The sequence below is a fragment of the Porites lutea genome, chromosome 6 (genome assembly GCF_958299795.1).
Source record: "Porites lutea chromosome 6, jaPorLute2.1, whole genome shotgun sequence".
Lineage (NCBI taxonomy): Eukaryota > Metazoa > Cnidaria > Anthozoa > Scleractinia > Poritidae > Porites > Porites lutea.
Window position 1 is genome coordinate 15087170 of NC_133206.1, and position 21882 is coordinate 15109051.

The 21882-nt window shown below is 40.8% G+C and overlaps 3 protein-coding genes across 3 annotated transcripts in view; 1 reads left to right on the forward strand and 2 right to left on the reverse strand.

Moving 5' to 3' along the window:
• LOC140940382 (uncharacterized) lies at positions 1–10436 on the forward strand. Its single transcript, XM_073389342.1, has 6 exons — positions 1–126; positions 5059–5507; positions 7003–7372; positions 7870–8055; positions 8611–8668; positions 9416–10436. Exons 2-6 carry the CDS (start codon positions 5076–5078, stop codon positions 9432–9434), a joined length of 1065 nt encoding a protein of 354 aa, XP_073245443.1. The 5' UTR covers positions 1–126; positions 5059–5075; the 3' UTR covers positions 9435–10436.
• Positions 10429–21882, reverse strand: part of LOC140940380 (coiled-coil domain-containing protein 57-like) — a 19225-nt gene continuing 7771 nt past the window's right edge. The window contains exons 7-15 of the mRNA XM_073389339.1: positions 21742–21882; positions 20052–20418; positions 19008–19196; positions 18125–18225; positions 14738–14938; positions 14154–14277; positions 13488–13658; positions 12648–12896; positions 10429–11750 (exon numbers count right to left, since the gene is read on the reverse strand). The exon at positions 21742–21882 is cut by the window's right edge and continues 22 nt beyond it. Coding sequence (XP_073245440.1) covers positions 11281–11750; positions 12648–12896; positions 13488–13658; positions 14154–14277; positions 14738–14938; positions 18125–18225; positions 19008–19196; positions 20052–20418; positions 21742–21882 — 2013 coding nt within the window. The 3' untranslated portion in view covers positions 10429–11280. The remainder of the gene's footprint in view (positions 11751–12647; positions 12897–13487; positions 13659–14153; positions 14278–14737; positions 14939–18124; positions 18226–19007; positions 19197–20051; positions 20419–21741) is intronic.
• Positions 15176–17013, reverse strand: LOC140940381 (uncharacterized protein KIAA1958-like). Its single transcript, XM_073389341.1, has one exon. The coding sequence runs from the start codon at positions 16873–16875 to the stop codon at positions 15523–15525; it is 1353 nt and encodes a 450-aa protein (XP_073245442.1). The 5' UTR covers positions 16876–17013; the 3' UTR covers positions 15176–15522.

Genomic DNA, 21882 nt, shown 5'->3' on the forward strand with positions numbered 1-21882 from the left:
ATGATCAAAACTTAAAACGGAGGCGGGCAATACAAGAAAGTCAAAAGATAATTTTGCACTGTTTTGCTGGGAGCAGTTCTCGTAATTTTCCATCTGAATTGACGAGTTTTCTAAAGACTGACTGAGGTAAGGTTATTGCTGAATTAATATGTTCCATGGGTTCTATTTAAACTAGATCGGATAAGATTTCCACGTCTGGTGCTAAAACGTCTCAGTTGCTTTGTCCGTCATGTATTGCATCCAGGTATTTGAAATAATCGACACGTTTAAGAAATATTCCGTTTTTATGACCAAGTCAACGCATTCTTAACTGGAAACGCGCCATTTTCTACTTTGAAACTAATTTTTGTAAAAAAATCCGGTTTAATTTATATTCTTCATACAATAGCAACATTCGGTAAAACAGTGCCACAAATCAGTAAACTATGTCCACTAAACTATGGTCACGAAAGGACGAGAAAGTGATCAATGCCAAAAGAGAGTTAGTCGAGTGACGCATAAAGTCAGTTGTTGCGAACAGACGGTGTAAATTGCTCTGGGCGACATTGAACAACGGACAAATCAAACAACTACGAACTTCAACTACCCTGTTGTCGCTTCAAACACGGAAGATAAAGTCGAGCGACTTTAAAAAGAAAAACCGACTTCCGCCAATTCTAGGGAAGACCAACGTCCTAGATATTCCCTCTGACTACTAAGGTTTTAAAATCAAGTATATATATATGTATATATATCATGGGCAGAGAAAATTAATCGTAAATTTTAATAACAAAGCGCTACAAGGAAGTTCTTGAAGGCACTGTCGACTGCATTACAAAAGTATGCTGTAATTGATTGCCTAACAAAAGGACTTTCTTTCGGTGTTTCTTGTGATTAGATCTTTTTGTGTTTCTTCAGTCCTCCCAGAAGAAAGTTGTAAACGATCTTTTCGCCCAAGGAAGTAGTCTCATAATTTTCAGTCTGAAAAACATGATGCTACCGCCGCGCGGGGAACCACATAAATTCTAAAAATCAAAATATTGACGACGTAGAGAAAGGGAACTAAATATGGCCAACTGCAATGCAAGGACGGTTCTTCCTTTGCATGTTTCTGTGAAATTTTGTGACAGAGAATCAATTAAATTGCATGTGACGTTCTTTTCCTTCTCTACGACTGATGTATACGCAACTTAAGCAATAAAATGGTTTCATCAGTAGAAAGTAATACAGAACAACTTTCACTATAGGACAGTCAAACATGTACATTGTGTTAAGTCACAGTCCTTTTTAGACTCATAAGATATTTTACAACATTATTTTTAAGTAAGATTTTCTATGAACGAGGGGTATCAACAGATGTCGACCCGCCGGCGATGCGATCTATTCCGTACCATTTTGTCATACTTTATCATCACTTCAAATGCCGTTTTGATTGGTTGACTTCGTTGCTCTGCGTTTGCATGCGACATGAATTGATTAGAAACATACCATGTAGAGCCAGTAACAGTCTTGAAAACTGGAGCTGATATGCTAATTAGACGCGAGAGATATCAGTTGTAACTGCTGACAGTCATATTCTGCTAGTATGCATCGAAAAGAAAGCACGACAATCGATGTAGGTGTCATAATGCCTTAAAACGTATCTTCAACAACGCAAATAAATAAGAAAAATGTCTTTTTTCGTGTAAATAAGACGATAACAGGGTATAACAAGCCAAGTGATATTATTACAGAAACGATCTCGTATTCATATCTCAGGCAAAATGTGAAGCTAGAAGGTAAGGTATGGAGTAACAAATCATTAAACTGGAGTTCAAAGAGACAAAGTCACAAATTTTTCACCAAAGATGTGCATATGGAAGTAAGTAATTATAGCTATGGACTTTTGACCATGAACAACTTCTATATGCTTTGTTAAACTTAGTTTTGAAGCTTAGTCACACTAACAGCCCTATTCAATCATTCAGGAACACACTCACAGGCTGGAGCGAGTCTAGTCCATCCCCTCGACGGCCCTTTCAAACGCACAAGCCCATAACCGGGAGAGAACAACTTCCATGTAATCGTGTGAGGGCGTTTTTACAGAACAGTTTTCTTTAATTGATCGACTTGTTCGCGAAATTCGACGAAAAATGATAATGCCCAGGAATTAGTAAGGAAAAACTACAGACCAGAAAAGGGTTCTTATAAAGTGTTTATGGAAGTGTGTGTGTTCAGTTTTTTTCACTTATTATACGACGGTTGCTCACCCATTTTGAGCACGGAAAAATTTCTTTAAAAGAATACTAAGAATGAACTAGTCCTTGAAAAAGCGGATTCAAATGCTTAGTATGAGATTTCCTCATCCCCTCTTCCTGATCCTAACCCCTGGTCTCAAGCCATTTCTTGGATACTTATAATGGTGAACAAAACAGTGACTTATTGTTTATGTCTTTACGCACGTTCTCAATCTGAACGCAGTGTTTGTAAATGCATCTTGAGTATCACGGAAAGTCGCGAAATAATACGTACCTTTTTAATAAACCATAAATGTACATTATATATCATGCAGAGCTAAGCTTGCAGTGAAGCTACTTTAATTTGTAGTTGACAATTTGAGGCCGCCTAAAAATACTTGGTGACAAAAAATATAACGATCGCGCTTTATGGTTATTTCTTGACTTATATACCAAGGAATTAAGCCAAGTTAAAAACAAAAACGAAAACCAGAGACGGAAAACTGTAATAGAGGCTTTTTAATGTACTTTAATTGTTCTTCAATTCCGCTTGCTAAAATTGTAGTCGGCAAACATCAGTAGGCGGCTTTCTGCCAAGAGACCAATTCTAAACCGTATTTAATCAAACAGTTTTAAAGGTGTTTCAGTTGTTATGACTGTGAACGGGGAATTACAAAGCATTTTCCCTCGTAAGATTTTCGTGAAAAATATTAGTTTGATTTTCCAAGTAGTTTAAGAAAAACACGCATTTGAAATTGAAGAGACATTAGTTTTAATATGGATGAATAGATATGGTAACTACCACTCTTAAACATCTGCTCAAATATTTTGGCTTAGTGTTTGGAAGAACTGCCATAGCAACGGAAGCACACGTGAATTGTGACTGACCATATAATTCACGTCGGTAGAAATATGATGACATGTCCGTCAACTCATAACCAACCAAATAAATTTCTTCCAATAAAAGTAAACTAATTCATGCAACAATCACTATTTATTTCAGACAGCATATTAAAAGAATAGTAAAAGAGTATTGTTAATTAGCAATTCTGTAAACTGTCTTGTCGGAAAGCTTTTGTCCCTACTTAGGCGATGCTACCGTCAGATGAAAGTAAGAATATATCTCAAAAATTGCCTTGAATAATGTATATATCACATTTATCTCACGCTCCCTCATGTAATTTCCAGCTACGCAAAACTCAAGCATCTTCTCAAGCAGACATTTTAACCCCCCCCGGGGGGAGGGCACTCAAGGGAAGTTTGGGTAGGGGTGTGCCACCAAGGCCCTTAAACCCTGACCCTGTTTAAGACAAGATACTTAATTTCATGACCCTAATTCATTTCGTTTCACATAGAGAATGAAGTTTTTTTTTTTAAACTAACATCACAGACTTAAATTTTCTTGAAAAAGTTTTTCGTATCACACATGTAGACGGGTGATCGGTAGACTACGAGTAGTCCCTCATTTTTCCTCAGGGATAGTAGAGCGAGCGAAACTCGAGCGCGCGTGAAAATCACCCCACGCGAGAAAAGGCGACACGCGGCGGGGAGAGACAAAAATCATTTTTCTCTCTCCCCGCCGCGTGTCGCCTTTCTCGCGTGGGGTGATTTTCACGCACGTTCGCGTTTCGCTCGCTCTACTATCCCTGAGGAAAAATGGGGGACTACTCGTAGTCTAGGTGATCGCCAACCCGCTCCACACTCTTTTAAAGGCTTCCGGTCTAAAGAAACACCCGGTTCAAGACGCTAGATAGTGAAATTGTAGACCCTCTTTTAGACTCAAGGAGGTTTCTTTTAACTGCCCACCTACCCCTCCCCTAAGTCGACATTAACACTGACTTTTTATCTTAGGCAAAATTGTCACTTAGGGGAGGGGTAGGTGGGAAGTTACTCGGAAACCTCAATTGATCCAGAACAACCTTCTCATGCCAAATACGGGAGTGTCCCCCCGGATTTTAACCTCTTTTAAAGGAAGGTTTCACATTAAACGCACCTGCCTGGTACAAAAATAACCCATTCAAATACACTGTGTTCACAAAACAACAGAAAGCAATTAGATAACCCTCATAAGAAATTTGTTTTGGCCAATTCTGTAATCAGTCATAAAATTTCATTTGTAAGTTCCGACTTTCTTGCGTCAAAAAACCTTTTTACCTGGTTATCATCCTTTTAGGTTATATGCAAACTTAAACACCAGTGTTTTTTTCATAATTACAGCCTGTACCCTCTCTTCAATACCCAATCAATGAAATAGGACCGCTTGTCTCAGAACAGTGAATAGGCCAATTGCAAGGTTGGAGGTGTAACGCACGCATAATTATAAATTGTTTAATATGAACAAATGAAGAGAGAACTAATAGACTATGAGTATTGAATGTTCGTCACACTAATTTTGAACAATCCCATCAATGATCTTTCTCTCCCATTCTTGTCTGAAAGTCATATAAGTGTAAAACCTCATAACATTATGTAACAAGCACCCCTTAACCTTCGAGTTCGTGTTGGATGGGCTATGAGTTACCCCTGTCGACGAACAAAAGCTCCGAGGCAAACGTCCAAGCTGTGATCAGATAAAAGTTCGCGTAAATTTGGGTGTTGCCAGGAGCCAGTGTTGTTTTTTCGTCAGAATTTATGGGCGGCTGGCGTTTGAGCTTCTTCCGGTCAACAACAACAACAACAAAACTTTTTCAAGAATTTAACTTAAGAACTTACACTGACCTGCAGGTAGCAACTGCTAATCTCAATCGTAAATGTCATTATAATTTACAGAAGCTAATTAGTATAACAGAAAAAGGACGCTGTGAAATGTATAGTATAGATTCTCGCAAGAATTCTGATTCTGGCTTACTTACTATTCATTTAGAGATCATTTTACTACAAATGGATTTGCGGCTTCTGGGATCGATCGTCATTTTAAGTACGGTGACTCTTACAGTTGTACGTTCATCCACTACTTCAACAACAGTAGCGACTACTTCAACAACAGTAGCAACTACTTCAAAAACAGTAGCAACTACTTCAACAACAGCAGCAACTACTCCATTACAATCTTTAGAATCACCATCAACTTTCGGGACAGTTTCACCGTCCTCCTCCTCCAAAACGTCCTCCTCGGTAAATCCAAGCTCATCAGCAGTTCCTTCGAAAAACCCATCAACAACATCAATTCCTATGATAACCACGAACTCATCAGTGGCTACAACTACTTCAGAACCGGTTGTTCCACCACTGTCATCATCGTTTACATCAGCAGCAGCACATACAACAAGCGAGGGTGGTTTTCAATCTGCGTCACCTACCACACTATCGCAGGTAAAGCTATAATCTTAAATTTCATTATTCCGTCTCATCACAGGCCTGGTCTTACCAAAAGGGCGTAGCTAGAGGGTCCTGGGGTGCCTGTGACTCCCCCTTTATGAGATAATTGTTTTATGTCCCCATAATTCAGGTAATGAAAACGCGCGAATCCAAAGAATCAAAATCCAATAAATCTTTTCCAGCTATTTTGTAGGCTTGTCCCTCTCCCATGCTCACTGCTCATCCCCAAAAAAGTTACTTTTAGTAAGGGACTTGTCAGAAATTAGCAGGGGGGGAGGGGAGGTGGGAATTTTAAATTTGGGTTCGGAAATGAGGTGACCCATTCCTGCAATGGGAGTGAAATTTGCTAACCCTCCCCTTGACCTTGGCCTAAAATATCATGACCCTCCCCCTCTTGTATAAATGATAAAAGCTAGTTCTTGCAATACACCAGGGCGAGTCAGTACAAGTATGAGAGCTCAAAATATATTTCTAATCTGTTCTTTGTAATGCCATATACATACATTTTAGATGACAGCATTAAGAGTCCAACTCTGATTCTGACAGCTGATTACTCGACTCTAGATCTCCTATTTCTCCCAGGTTTTTTTTTTACAAAATAAAGAACTTCTTTTTTTCTTCTGTGGGTGAACCTCTACATGATCTCGGACACATATTTACATGACCCTCCCCCTTTTAATGGCCCATTTTTCATGACCCCTCCCTTTTCTGCAGTCTCAAAAAGTTGTGACCCTCCCTCTGTTTCCACCCCCCCTCCCCCCCTGCTAATTTCTGACAAGTCCCTAAAACACGTAGACTTTCTCAAAGTCCTTCCCTTCTCGTTTCCTCTTCCGGTAGCTAGCTCGCGCTTTGCGCTCGAGAAACATTTTGAGCTCTACTTGTGGACAAGTCTATAAAACACGGCGTAAATGTCGAAATGCCAATCAGGTAAGTACCCTTGGTGTGAAACTGTGTGTCCCCCCCCCCTTTGAAAAATCCTAGCCACGCCCTTGTATCATGTTTTTGTATACACAACTCATGGAAAACAAGACCTCAAATGAAGGCTGGAGAAAATACTGAGCTTTGTCAGTTACCTTCGGCAGTATTTATAGCACTCATTCTAGTCAGGCCGAGCAAATGCCTGAAACAAATAATTCAAATCAAACTCAACAGGGTTAAGAATCTCAGCTGGCCGGAGGCGAACCAGTTGGCTATTTACAAGCGTATTCGAGGATTTGAACTCGTGACTACCGTGAACAAATCCAGCTAGCGGTTAGGGAGGGACTTGAACTCAGGGCCATCAAAATTGCAAGTCCAGCGTTCTAGCGGCTCGGCCACGCTGCCTCCTTTGGGGGCCACAGTCGGCTTTATCAAAAGGTTGGTTTATAAGTTCTTGAAGCTTTCAAGTGTTAGTTGGTACCTTTTTCGGTCTTTAGACGTGGTTGGCCGTCCATATTGTATTTAGTCTTAGGAATATTATTAAACCAACAACACCATCTCTATTTCACAGACCATTCAAGGCACCAAAGTTCTATCGAACACTACGCCGAGCTCTGCGGAGAAAATACGTGTCACGACGAAGGCCGAAATTTCTCCATCTGCCCATTCTCCGGGGAGAAACACGCCAAAGTCGGTTAACCAACAACAGCCTAACTCATCAATCGGAGGAACCACAAGCCACATTTCGCCCCCCCGTCAGAGTGATTCCCTCACAAAAAGTGCTTCGTTAGGAGTGCGCAGTCAACCTGGTCCTTCCTCAGTAAGCCCAACATTAACAGTGAGTTCGAGTCTTCATCAAGAGCGCGCTAATTCAACTGTTGTTACCCGCACAACTAGGAGCTTTGCACCCACAACTCAGGCTCTGATACCTTCACCTTCACGTACGTATGCGTTTTTCTTACCTCACGGTTTTGGGGGGTTTGATCTAACTTTGCAGCAATCCTGCTCCTCATTTCTCGTCAAAGAGCTTTCAGTAAGCATTCTTGACTAAATTGTTTGGTAACAATGATCGGTTTCCAAACCAAATCACCGCTTGTCGCATGTTCACAAACCCTTTATTTTCTCTATAAAGATCGTCGAGCGCGCGTATAAAAACAAAAAACGGCGGGGGATTTATACACCGCACCGCTCTCTCGGGTTTGTTCGCGCTGTAGAATTGTCGAAAAAAGAAAAACGTCTGTGGTCAGCTTGAATCACTTGTTTCTAGACCAAAACTATATGAATTCCCTCTTCCAAGATTTCCATGCTCCATTCGAATCTAGACTGCTAAACAACCACAGCCTTCAAAGTGGAAAAAACGTGTCTCTTACTTATTAGCGTACCCCCTCCTAGAATAATGACCCACATTTTTCATAAAAATGTTGTTCTTCTTTTTCAGCGTCATCTAACTGTACGGAATTTACCGTTTTTGAGAAAGATTGCAGTGAATCTTGTTCTAATGTGGGTGGTCAGGTTGAAGCAACTGAGTGGTGTCCCTCGCACTCTACAGTTCCCGCCAATCCCAAATCGAAGGGAACCAAAACGGTTAAATGCGAAGAATACTGCCCACTTTATCGCAACACAGGTGATAAAACTAAATCATTGTGTTTTATCCCCTCTCCCGACCCCCCGGGGGGGGGGGAGGGTACTTGGGTTAACGTTTGCTGGGTATGTGCCGCTGGCCTCTCAGAGCCCCTACCCCATTATAGTCTATTTTTGGGCCAATTATAGACCCTATCTTAGTCACTTTTTGGAAAATGTAATTTTCGCGATCTCCACTTAGTCACTTTCTATTTATGCATCTACCTTATCGGTGTGGTTTCAAGAACGGAATGTAATGCGGTCACTGCGAGCTTATTGTTAAATTCAATAAACAACAACTTTCTGATTTTTTTAACCGAGAATCTTCCCATTTTGAATCCCTACTTACCCTCAAAATCCGAAAATTTGCGACCCCATTATAGTCACCCCAGTCGTGAAAATGCGACCCCATCCAACGGCACATCCCCATTAGCCTCTTGTAAGGGAGTAACCCCCGGGTCCCCGACGTAGTACCACTGTTTTCGTTTTCAGCCTGACTTGCAGCACAGGCAGTAAAGTAGCAATTGTGACGAAATGTCTCTTTTGCTTGTATTCACAGGCACAGAAGCTTTCAGAAGCCTTCTCTCGACTGTTATCGTTGGCATCCTCCTTTTTACGTAAGCTAAACTTAACCAGATTTTTAATGAAAAGAAAAAACTTTGTAGAGAAGTTTACCGAATGCGGAGTATCAGCAGCGAATCTAAGATTAAGACGTGAGGGTATGGTGGAGTCTGGACCGCTCCCCCCCCCCGCTTCCCACACACACCCCGCTCAATAGAATAATCCTGCTTAACTTTTAATAATTAACTTAGTTATTTAAAACCTAAGTCTTAACTACTGGAAGATCATATATAAGGGTCAGGACGAAGTTGAAGTTTACTGGTCAGCAACGTGTGACAAAACAGCGGGTTAGGGGTAGAAATGATTTTTGTCAATGGTGTGCAAGTCGGTTTTTCCTCAAAATCGGTTTAGAGTAGAGTAAGAGCAGCGTAGCGCGCGAGCCTCACACGCACGCAAGGCGTGTGAGGCGAGAGAAAAAAACCCTGTCCCCAGTCTCGCTCTCCGTTTTCAGCTTCTGTTTGACTGTTCGTATGTAGTTTAATTTAAGCAAAAATACGGACTGTTTAGCAGTCTACCAATGCGTTTGATAAAACTAAGCCATTCTACTGTAAGTTCTTCAGTAGAATGCTGAAACTCGGCACGACAGTCTAGGTTCACGGAAGATCTCCGAACACGGAAACAAAGAAAATGACGGGATACCTCAATGGGAATTGTAACCGTCTCGCTTTGTTTATCTTGATGTAAAGTGAAAATGCAAAATGATAATGACTCTCAACATTCCGCAACTTTCTTTTCTCTTCCAGGATATCACGGCTCATCTGATAATGTCACAACGAAGAGCATTTCAAGTAAACTGACAAGAACTTTTAGCGAAGTCTTAAAAGATACAGAATTAACACGGTGTTCGCGCCTTTCGTAGGAAAGGCGTTTGATAGCCAAAAGCTTAGACTGAGGTAGGATTTTTGTAAAACACACCTTTTCCAAGGAAAAATGACAGAAATGGATGCGGCTTTTCAAGAAAAGAATCAGCTGGGACGAATCTATTGATAGCCGCCCATCTTTCTGGAACCTCGCGAAGACAAAAATAAATAAATGATTAAATAATGATATTCTTTAGGGTACATGAGACAACGGGGATTTATAACTTGCTATTTGCCACTGTCCTCAAAACATAATAATTAAACTAAACAAACGATAAAAGGATAAATTAACATTTGTGTCTAGTTTTGTGAACAAGTTGTGCGAGATAAAAGATCCTATTTATTCACTAACGTTACATTACAAATGAAACAAAGCAAATGGCCATACATGTGAAGATAAATGATTCAGGAAATAAAGAAGGAGTCCCTTTTTCCGAACATGAGCACTGTCAACCTCAATCCCCTTGTTGACTCATAAATTAAACAAGCGCCTAGAACCAGTTTAGTTCAAGATTTACGATAATTATTTAGCCAATATATTTATATGACACGCAAACCATTAGTGACACAAAGCTTTCCTGGAGAAAAAGTAGCACGCAGAAAAGATCTTTGTTAGTTCTAGCATTTTATAGCGTAATATAGCGGATCACGTTAGAGTATTATAAACTGAGTAGGGGTTTTCTAATAGCGATACTAACTAATAATCAACAAGCTACAAGAAAAACAGCTTAAACTTAAACTTAAAGATGGTAATTGTGGAATAACTGCAGGAAGTATTTACACTTTTAGTTTTGTGTAAATAAATAAGTACTTTAGTATCAAGTAGTTTAATATTATAAATAGCTCTTAAGAAAATTTTTTAGAAATAAAGAGAAAAACAGGGCATACACTTGATCGACCAAAAGCGGTGAAGAAATATTTATCCTTTACGCTACTTTCGAACATTGATCTTGTAATCCAAACGGGAAAGCGAGTTGACGTGAGTTGAACTTGTAAAGAACATCAATGAGAGTGCCCGCCAACCAAAATCGAGAGTCTACAATACTCCTCGCATTTGAACAAAGCTTTAAAACCGAGTCGTACAGAACTTACAAGAGTTAAAGAAAAAAAAGGTAAGAGCTTGATCTCATGCCTACTGTCGTTTGTCCTTGAAGAGCATAGTGCTCTCTAGACTGCAGTAGGGCAGTGTCTTCCTTTAAGGGGGAGGAGGCGGGGGAAAGGAAGCAGAATGTAATCCTTCAGCCGACTCCCTAATTCATCCCTGAAATTAAACTCACTCACACTACGTTTTCCTTCGCTTTATATCCCTCAGCCTCGGAGCCAATTGCTTGCGAGCGAGCTCTCCATTTGGGGAGCCGCGAGAAGTCACGCGCGAGCAACACGCGAAAGGAGAGACAAGTGCTCGCTCGCGCGTTCTCTCGCCATAAATGGTGAGCTTGCTCGCAGCAGTCGCAGGCTACGGAGCCAACTGGCCTAGGCGCCCTAACTTCATATTTCTTCGGAGCAACGTGTATGGACTATTAGGAGCACAGACGAACCGACAGGTTGTCACATTAGTTCAATTGGTCATAAACGCCAATTATCCTCGACGCTGTTATCCGTGACTTTAAACTTTTTTTGGAAAAGCTTGACCTTCCCAGCTACTCTGTTAGACAGTTCTGTCCCAATAGAGTTGGGTAGACTGTATATAGTAGAGAACAACCAACCAACTAGGTGGTTAAACTCTTTTAACTGTTCATAAACTCAGTTTAATCATCTTTGACGTTATAATTTCTGACCTTTATCTTTTTCGGAGTTAGTTTAACCTTCCCAGATGCCTTCTTAGACATCTCTGGTCGATGTTTGGCAGGCCTGGTTTGAACCTCCGTTCGTCTTCCTTTCAAAGCAAACACGTCGCGTTCCGGCAAATCGCGCGCGGGGATATAGTCGGGTTCCACATTTCGCTCGACTGCAAGTTTTTGAGGAGAGCTGGGTCGCCCTTTTCTCGGAGTCGGGCTCCGGAAACTCTCTTCAGCATCTAACATTTTCCAGATTTCCTGTAACGAAGCTTGACCCTCAGAGGATGAAGTGAACAGCGACTGCTCATACACAGGAGACGATGTTCTCTGAATGACTAAAGGATTGGTCACGTGATCCTCTGCTGGTACGTCTTTCTTTGCGCTTACATCACGTGACTCCATCTCTTGGGATTCTTTTAGAGGCTCCGGAGCTCTCCCGTCTAAATCACACGAAAATAATTTTACCTTTAACAAATTAAACAACCCGACTTTCGGACAGTCGCTCAAGTTAATCATTTCCGCAAAAGAGACGCAATACACGTAAAGAAGTCGAGTCCTGTTGTTTTCGCAGGATGCTCAGTAGGGAAACGCCTTGCATTAAAGGTCCAGGTAGAGATTACGCTCTTTCTCGCATAAAACTAAAAAAACTTCAAATCAATTCACGAATTTTTTAAGACCCACCTTACACTGTGACGTAAGCAAAGCACAAGCAACACACGCAGGCGCAGTCAGTTGTTGATGGGAGACAAGACCGGCGCATGCGCGGTGGTGAGAGCTTTCTCCTCTCACAACCGTGGCACAGAATTGGCGTCAAATAGGAGTTGAGTTTACTGCTAGTATTTTTCTCTGTTTTTAAAGATAATTCTCTGGGTGCTCTGGTTTTCCCCTCTCCTCAAAAACCAACATTTTCAAATTCCAGTTCGATCGGGAATGGTAGACGAATAACCACTATGTGGATTTGGTACCTCTACATCTTTACTCACTTATTTTTATTCATTTATTTATTTATTGTAATTTACAGCGCCTATTGTCCTAGAAAAAGACACTACAGATTTGCACGCTACTGCGTATGTATTTGGTGCTTTGTTTACGTCGTAGGTTAGGTTCGTTCTTACTTCATCACAACAACAAAGCGCATAACCTGCGTGGCACGCGTTTGAAAGGGACGGGAAAGGGAGTTTTAGGCGCAAGAGAAACCCGAGGGAGCGCGCCCCTCGCGTCTCCCTCGCGCCCAAAACCCCTTTCCTTTCCTTTCCAAACGCCTGCCACGCAGGCTACAAAGCGCACGATAAACGTTGTGACCGTGTACGTTCGGCAATAAGTTAACACACACAAACCTTCATTAGAATCACTGGAGCTTGAGACAACGGTGACCTTGGCCTTGTCGACGGCTTGTTGTTCGCTCTGAGCCATGCGCTGAGCGTATTGGAGTTCATGAGAGGTGAGCTGGTACTGAAGCTTTTCCACAGCATTAAGCTGACTGTGAATATCATCATTCAACTCCCTTGGGGTCTTTCCCATAGAGGCGGTATGGGGCTTAGACGTCTGGACAGAAATGGAGCCAGGGGGAGCACTCTTTCTACCACCTGCGATTTGACACAAGTGTTTCGCAAGAGAGTGAGACTCCTTTAATTTGAGATGGACACATCTGAGCTACTCACAAAGTGTCCACTATAGACGGGTGACTGAAGAGCGGCAAGGACCATATTTTAAAAGTGACCGTTGAAAAGTGTCTGCTAAAAGAGTTGTCTGTATCATGCGTTTTATTTCATACGAAGCCATGTCAGAAATGAAGTCAGTGGCATGAACGAAACTAAAATGCATTTTCGTACAATAAAAATAGTTGCAAATCGCCTTTATTTTATTTGATACTTAAAACGAAAGCAGCAGGTTCGAAAACCAGCGAGTTATGAGGCAATTATGTCTAAAAAAGAAAACTAAAATATGTGGTTCTCCGCCCAGAATAGGTGCAATTAAAATGAAAAGATGAATCTAAAATGATCTGTATTTGTAAAAGATCAGAGGTGTTTTATTTGGCTTTCCTGACGACTCCCCAAACCCAGATTGAAACTGTTAGGTCATGTTGTTGGATTGCTGAAGTCCTTGACTAGCTGATGGCTAATCTACAGCTCTACAGTATATTTTACGAGATATTTTACCAAAAAAGAAGACTTTACCTGTAAACTTTGTCAGTTCAGCTCTCAATCTGTTTCCCATCTGAATGAGCTGTTCTTTCTCTTGAGACAGCTGGCTTAAGCGCCTCGCCGCCTCTTGCAGTTTGCTGTGTAACCGAGACACGTTAGAGGCAGGATATGGGTCGAAGGAGGCTTCGTCGCTGGTTTGAACACCTAGTTGAACATATAAAGAAAGTAAAAAATTAAGATGTGCTGCATACTAGAGACAGAACGAGCATTAAAAAAAAATAACGCGTTCCATGTCAATGCTACTAGGGTAAATGCTTGTCCTTTCCTATTTATACTCTATCGTATTTTTATTCTTAGTAGTAGCACTTTAGTTTATTAGTTAAGGAGCTTGCGACTATGTTTCTAATAGATTTTTCAAGATAATATATGTAAACACCACTACTTTCCATGAAAGTGATACGCACTGGATATTTTGTACTTCATTCAAAGTCGCTTTATGGATTGCTGTCCGGGTGAAGGGTTATCTGCAATAACGAGTTGTTTGAAAGGACGCGATCCACTTATGCAGGAGATCCCGAACAACACTGAATGGAGTAGTAAGCATGCTGTTTGGTATCCGCTTGTTTTGCTACCTCTAAATGTTCTACGCATATCAGAATGACTTCCATATGCAGAAAAGTGACTGACGTTTATACCTACCTGATGAAAGCTGTCTTCGGAGACGAAGAATTTCTTCTTGAAGCTGTTTAACAACTGAAGCCTGAGGATTAAACAGCTTACCCCCTCCCCCCTGGGATGCAAGTTCCACTTTAAGCGTTGACAGCTGAAGTAGAGAAAAGAAAATCCAAATCAGTTGGTCATAACATCAAAATTGAGATTAGCATCCTTCGAGGACAATGCGTTCGAAGCTTAACTTTGACTTCGTCGTTGTGTCAATGTAGCGCAGCCAAGAGATCATACTTTTGAATTATGACACAATTTTTTAAGTGATGACCAGTTTCTATGGACAAATGTTTAAATCTAAATCTCAAGATTAAAAGAGCGGGTCCTAGGTAACAAACCAGTCCATGTTGTTTTGTCAAAAGATAGTTTTATCACATTTTTGTCTGCCAAACACTTGAACCTCGATTTGGATGTTTTCCCGCCAAAATGACGCTGGTTGACGCTCGCGCACTTCTGGGCATTGAGATCATCTAGTTCTCGTAGTCGTCAGTCCTCGTCTTACACACTAAAGGTCTTTATTAAAGGCAATGTTAAAGTGATGAATGTATTTGAAGTGCTACCTGATTCCCCAAGGAAGTGGCCTCAGCATTCCTTTCCAGTCCACTTTTGAAGTACTCATCAGCCTCTTTTTTGGTCTGAATAAGCTGCAGTTCCAGTTCTGTTATTCGCTGTTTTAGGGCACTAAGCTCAGCAGTTGCACGTCTGTTTTGAGTTGTAAGCTCGTACTGCAGTTGATCTACTGCTAACTGTTTCTGGCGAACCTAAAACACAAAGCCATTAAGACAACTACAGTTAAATACCGTTAATGACCTACTAAACGCCCAGGGCGTCTATTTAATTATAGGGCGCGTCCAAGCGGGGGCGTTTAATAAATAGAGATTACTTCATGGTTGGTGAGTGCGTACGATTTTTATTCACGAGTTGTGAAGAATCGCAAACTCACTCGTTCGCTGCGCTCACTCGTTCGTTTTCGATTCTTCACAACTCGTGAATAAAAATCGTACAAGCGAACCAACCATGAGGTAATTTGTTTATTATATATGTACTGAGATATTACAAAATAATGTTAACAACTATCAATTGCGCGGTGAAATCAACACAAAGACCACAACGAGTTGCGAATGATTTTATTCGAGCAAACTGAACGTACAAAACTTCCTACAACATTAAAGTTATTCAATGACTCTGAAGAAAGTGGAACAAAGTCTACTTTTAAACGATTCTTTAACTTTAAATAACAATGAAAATTTTCAGCTTTAAATATCGCCGTTCAAAACCGTAACTAAGATATAAAATTTGAAACAGTTGACTGTTTTGTAAATCTAATTATAGTAATGCATGCATTCTAATCAGAGTCAGAGTCCAGTACTTTTAGCCTTTTGTACCTCTTTGGAGAAGACTTTACCTCAACTTCTTGGATTGCCAACTTCGGGGATTGATTGAGGCTGTTAATAGAAATGCTGAATTGACCTCCATGAATAACAGCGCCCGTGAAAAGCGACATCGCTTGTTGGTGATGATCTGCCACCGAGCGACCCGCCGAGCTAGCTGAAGGATCAGTGGAGCATTCTCCAACTTGAGATGAATTAGTTTTCTCTAAGCTATGCACATTCCCGGACATCAGTTCACTTAAAGTACGAGACATTTTTACTTGCTGTTTTTCAGAAACTACAGAATAATTTGTCACACTTTGAAGATTTTTATGTCCCGACAGTTGAATAATATCTGTCGCTGGGATGTCGTTGTTTGTTAAAGTTTGGATCATTGTTTTGCGACCGCTATGGTTCTTTACATTGGGCCCCAGCCCGGCTTTTTCTGCCATTTTTTTCATTAACGAATTCAGCTTGTTCACGCCAACGGCTGACTTTTTAAACCATGGTTTAGAAGAATCTTGTTTTTTACAGTTATTTACTGCTAGATAAAATGGCGCGTTGTTGTCGTTCATTTCCGACGGTCTTTTCTCCGCGTAGAATTTGTAAACAGTGACGGGATCTCTTTCACTTCCCTGAACCGAAAACATTTTCGGTTTTATTTGCCTGACATCTCTGGGATTTTCTCCGGTTCGAGTCTTAGTTTGTCTCTCAGTATACTCTAAAAATTCCTCGCCATTTGTAGTTTGGCGTAGTTGCACATCGCCCCAACACATGTCTCTGTGTTCCTTACAACCACGGAGACCGAAATAGACTGTGTTGTTTAACCAAACTGTATTCAGTAGAGCCTCAGGAGTTGACTTTCCTAACAATCCTTTGTCATACAGCAGTTTTATGTCGTCTTCTGTGAGGGGAACTGAAGCGTTTGGTTTATCGCCTTTGCCTTTCTTCTTGAGATCTCTTTGTTTTGATTTTAATGCCGTTCGTGCTTTTTCAAACTCGACGTCTCTCATAATGCTGTAGCCGTAATTCTTCTTCTTTAAATACCGTTCAAAACTGGCCATCATAGCACGCAAGGAAGTGGGTTCGTAATCTTCGTTGTTTTCTTTCTTTCTTACTGTTATGATAAATTCGCTGATGAATGAACTCAGTTCGTGTGGGGGAATTTCTTCTACAGGCCTTGACTCATCTTTTAGCCTCAAAAACTCCTTAAGCAAAGCAACATTCTGTTCAGTTTTCTTCCTGGTGTTTTCGTTTTCTTGTCCTTCAATAAATTCCTCTACTGAAGTTATATCTGCAAACCTTGAATTGCTCGAAGAAGACGCCATGGTTTTCCTTTTGCCTAGTGACGCCGTCAGTGAAAGGCGGGAAAATCGATACGATTTTTGTCACTAGTGAAAACTTTCGTCTGCGGGTTGTGATTGGTCATACGGTATTTTTCACTAGTGAGAAAAATCGTACAACCAATCAGATTGGGTGTACTCTGCAACGCATCATTTTTATTTGACATATTCATTTTGCAGTAAATCTCAGTACATATATAATAAACGTTTATTCTCATTACTGTAACAAGCTCAACAAACTAATATGCTTTCGGCAAACATATCATCTAAGTTTAAAAACAGCGAATTACCCACTCCATCAATTGATACGTCTTGGCCGTCTAGAGATCCATATCGCTCTTTCAAATCCCAACATCGATGTCAGAATCCTCGCTTAGGGTTTTTGTGTTACCAATGTCTATCCTTACTTTAATTTGAACTTGACATTGAACAACATGAAATACGCAAGGCCTTGTTAATCAAGCAAAAAACTGAATGAGTTGATTGATTTTGCTCCTTTTTGCTAATTCCTGGTATTTTGGAGTAATTCTCATGGGGGCGTCTATGAGACAAAGGGTGTTCATTAAAGAGGGGCGTCTAAAACAAACTTGACAGCGTAAAGGAGGCGTTTATTTGAGAGTGGGCTTCTATTCGATCATTTACGGTACTGGACACAAACGGCACTCGTTATTTCGTGAAAATGGCCTACCACAGTATTATTCAAATTGTATGTCTTACTAACAGTTTTCTTTGCTGTAGGTAATCTTAATTTATAGTTTAATTGCGTGTGTTGGCTGGGGACGTGGGTTCTATGCCCGTTATTTCTTCTGCCAAGCTCTTTATTGAGGGCTTCCACCTTTTTGATTAAAATGTTGAGATTAAATTTTGTTTGACCTCAAAAAACGTTTATTTTTGTCTCCGCTGGTAAGTCACTCTGCTCCATACAACATCATCGGTAACAGATAAGTTTCAGTTTATATTGACTCTTTTTTAGCAAAGTCAGCCAGCTATTCTGAGTTTGAAAATGAGTCAAACATAACAAATTTGGGACGATTCGTTGGCCACTAAACGGGTACTTTCTCTGCTAATTTCAACGTTAATGAGAGCCCTGCGTTGGTGATACCGACACGTATTCAATTTTCATATGGGGAAAGACAGTCCAGTGAACAGAGCAAATCTAAAAATGTCTCCGCTAAGCAATACATTAACGACAATAGCAATACCTCTATGTACAGTGTATGTTTTATCACCATACCTCCTCATGAGCTTGGTTCAATGATCCTTGAAGATGATCCACAGTAGCTTGCTGCTTCTTCACTTGTGCCGACAGCTCAAGCTTTTCCTGACGTAAAGCTCCTGATCAAAGATAAAGTATGAAGACTATCCATAAGCTTATGAATGGGCTCCCAGGGGAGGGTAGTGTGGAGAGAAGAACGAACGGTATGGGAGCCTGTAGACTTTTTTCATCGCCTCTGATTCGTGATACCAGAATCTGGCATCACCGTGTGCCATATGTTAGATTGCTCCATGCAGTTCCTTGATTTTACAGTCGTCTCTCTCATAAGGGACACCTCTATAAGATAGACATCTCTCTAAGACGGACACTTAGTGCCCGTCCCAAAGTTGTCAGCCCTAGATAGAGTTGACTGTTTTATTGCGGGCGACAGGAGGGGTCCGCAATCCTAATCTCCACGTTGTTATTACGCATGCGTCGCATGTATGTAGCCAGCACTCGTTTAGACTTCCACTAAGAATGAATGGAACGCATAGAACGCAATTTGATCACGCACGTTTGGACCTTCTATCACTTATAATCTGATTACGCGTGTTTTGACTATCTCTCACGTGAAACTTAAGCAAAGCAGAGTGATGGAGCAAAAGCGTTTTGACCTTCGATCGCTGTCGCCCGCACTCCGTAACCTTTAGTTATTACCAGTTATTATTATTACACATTGTACTCATCATCTGTTTTCTTATTGGCTAAGAGCCTACAGCTAATTTTGGAACTCAGCGCAACCTACAGATTAGTTAGGTTCGGCTGATTACTCTTACCTTGACCTTGATTATTCGGGATATCACAAAAACCTCATCCAATAATTGTTTATTATTAGTATAACTATTATCATTATTATCATTACCGACTGCTCCGTTCAGTTCCGTGATATGGGCCTGTATAAATGGATCTTGTGTCTGAGTTCCAGGTAGCCCAGGCCGACCATACGGAGGAGGTTTGGAGGCTTTAGATGCCACTTCTTCCATCCTCTGTCGCAGTGTTCTGTTCTTTGATTTTAATTCTGTGATTTCTTTCTCCAATGACTCAACGTATTCTGGCGAGGGAGGTTATTGGCAAGTCAGTAAGTCTGGGAGTTGTGAGGTCTTTGAGCACTTAAACTGGCGACATGTTTGTGGTAAAAGAATCGTGTTTTTTAAAAATAAAAATAATAAATACTAGGCAGTTTTGATCGTCTGAAGAGTGAATGGGTTAATTATGTTTGATGAAGAAGGTGAGTGCATACAAGTACAGAAATGAACAAGCAATACGCGTTAAATTCTTGAATGTAACAGTTTATGGATGCATTTTAACCTAGTTATCATTTTGAAAAGAAAGATGACATGTAAGATAGAGGTAATTCAAAGTACTCCTCTCATTGCTTCTAGTAATTTATGTAGATTATTATAAGAAGTGCTTGTTGTGTTCACAAATCATTTCCAGGCGTGTGACATACTGAATTCACGAGTAGGTAGAATATGATCGTCCGGGTGAATAAAGTTCTGAATAGGACTGTTAAAAGTGACCGATGTTTTGACAACTTGTGAGAAGCAAGTCAGTTGATGGTATTTGACTCTGATTATTGACCTGATTGGTCAATAAAATCGCAATCTTATTGATCGTTGTTATAGGCTACAAAGACTCTAAATGTGAGATTGGTGTGCTTCGATCCGTCTTTTTTCACAGTTATAACGGTTCTTAATTGTTAGTCAAATTGTAAGTTGACCAGTCAATGGTTGTCAGTTTTGCTCCAGTCTGTCAGTGGGTCGTTTTGAAAGGTGCTGGTGACTGCTAACTACAATTCAGTGGCGTTTGTTCTAAGTTAGTAAGTTTGTTCTATGTAACTACACTGTTATACAGGGTTATTCTGAATTCAGTGACATCACCATGACAACCAGGCACTACAACATACCTTTGGTAAGTGGTACAGAGGGCCCCTCTCCATCATCTCTGCCTCGTACCAAAACAGAGGGAGGCCTGCCAGCCAGCTGGTTGTTAAGATCCTCCATGTCATGTCGCATCTGTCTGATCACAGCCCTTAACTCAGCATTCTGAACTTCCAAGGCTTTGATCTTCTCTTCTGCAGGTAAATCCTGTCGATCAGCAGTGCCATGTGCATTGATTGCCGTCTGTTTCTCCTTACTGGGTAACTGTGTTGGAATGGCAAGACCATGTCTCTGAAGCGTGGCAAGGGCCTGATCTCTGGTCTCAGTCAATACACGTATCAGGCTATCCCGCTGAGCCAGTTCCCGCTCTCGCTCTTGAGCTAATGCCACAGACTGACAGATATAAACACCAAAGCCATGATTATACTTCCATAAATTACAGTAGCATTTGACACTACATTAAAACTCTTTATTAAGGACACCAAAAGGACAGAGCTAAGATTCCTTATTACAGAGGTGTCTGTATTATAGAGGTAGGAATTGTATGACGTTTGGTATCTTTAAGACCTAGAGAACTGTCTAGAATAGAGAAAGGTGCCTTCATTGTAGAGGTAGAAACTGCATGAAATTGGGCATCTTTGGGACCAAGAGAGGTGTCCATAAGGAGAGGTTTAACTGTATTATAGCTTAATACACTTGCTCCAAGATAAAAATAATGATGTTAGGTAATATCAGTGTTAATCCTAACAATAACAAAATTCTCAAATCAGATTGGCTATCAACTGCACTGATTTCAGCATTAATAGGACAGTGTAAGACAGTATGCATTATGCCTAAGTAATTGGACAGTAAGTGGCATCGTGCGTGTGCAACAGAATGTTTTTGTTTTCACTTCTAGCAAAATACTCTTGGAATATCTTTTATTTTATTCTTAAAATCTTTAAAAAACTTAAGCATAGCAGATTTTGTTGTAGTTATGACTGATTGGTAACAGAACTTCCTGCTGTCCAATTCAGTCTGTGATCATACTCATGACTAAACAAATCAGACAGCCCCGTATTTGTTAATCACTTGTAAGATTACAAGACCAAATTGGACTCCTCTTAGAGCACATCTTTAATGGTAAAAGTGTCATTGGTTTTCATTATAGAGGTAGAGAGCCCTCAGTTAGTGGCCCTGCCGGTGCCTGTCCATTTTGCGGGAGTGGACCACCAGTTGGAGGACATGCAAGTAGCCGTGATTAGAGCTAGTCTACCCGAACAAGACAAAAGAAGATGAGAGGAGATGCACTTTATTCATAATTTTGGCACCCTCACACTGGGTGGACTCAATCACGATTTCTCTTTCACGTGACTTGCGCGCGCGCACACTCACTTGTTTTTACGCGCGCATTTTCAACTTTTAAAATTTTCCGCTACAACGAACTCACATATTATTTTGCCCTGATGAAGGCAGCATTGCCAAAACGTCGGAGTTTTATTTGCAATTATCAGCGTTTAAGTTACCACCTTCCCACTTTTAACACACACAAACGCTACGCAGGAACGCCCCTTTATTTGTAGTCCTCAGTTAGTACCCACCACGTCAGGTCCCCGGGTCAGTTGTTCTTAAACCAAATAAAATAGTCTAATGCCAGGCTCAGAATCTGATGAAATGGACATGGTTGTAGCTTTAATTCACTTTTCCAGAAAATCCCACCGATGATTGTACATTTACCTCATCTCTTTGCTTTCTGAGACCAGTAATGAGTTGCTCCTGTTTGCTGTACACTTCTCTTTCAGTGTCCTCACAGCGCCGCTGCCAGTCAACTTCCAACTGGGCTCTGGATCTTTCTAAGGAAGCCTCTCGCTCCATGGC

Bases quoted from the DNA above. Each gene is read 5' to 3' on its own strand.
- LOC140940382 (XM_073389342.1), top strand. From the start codon at position 5,076: ATGGATTTGCGGCTTCTGGGATCGATCGTCATTTTAAGTACGGTGACT. The intron at 7,373-7,869 runs GTACGTATGCGT...CTTCTTTTTCAG, and splicing joins TCTGATACCTTCACCTTCAC to CGTCATCTAACTGTACGGAA. The intron at 8,056-8,610 runs GTGATAAAACTA...TTGTATTCACAG, and splicing joins CCCACTTTATCGCAACACAG to GCACAGAAGCTTTCAGAAGC.
- LOC140940381 (XM_073389341.1), bottom strand. From the start codon at position 16,875: ATGGCGTCTTCTTCGAGCAATTCAAGGTTTGCAGATATAACTTCAGTA.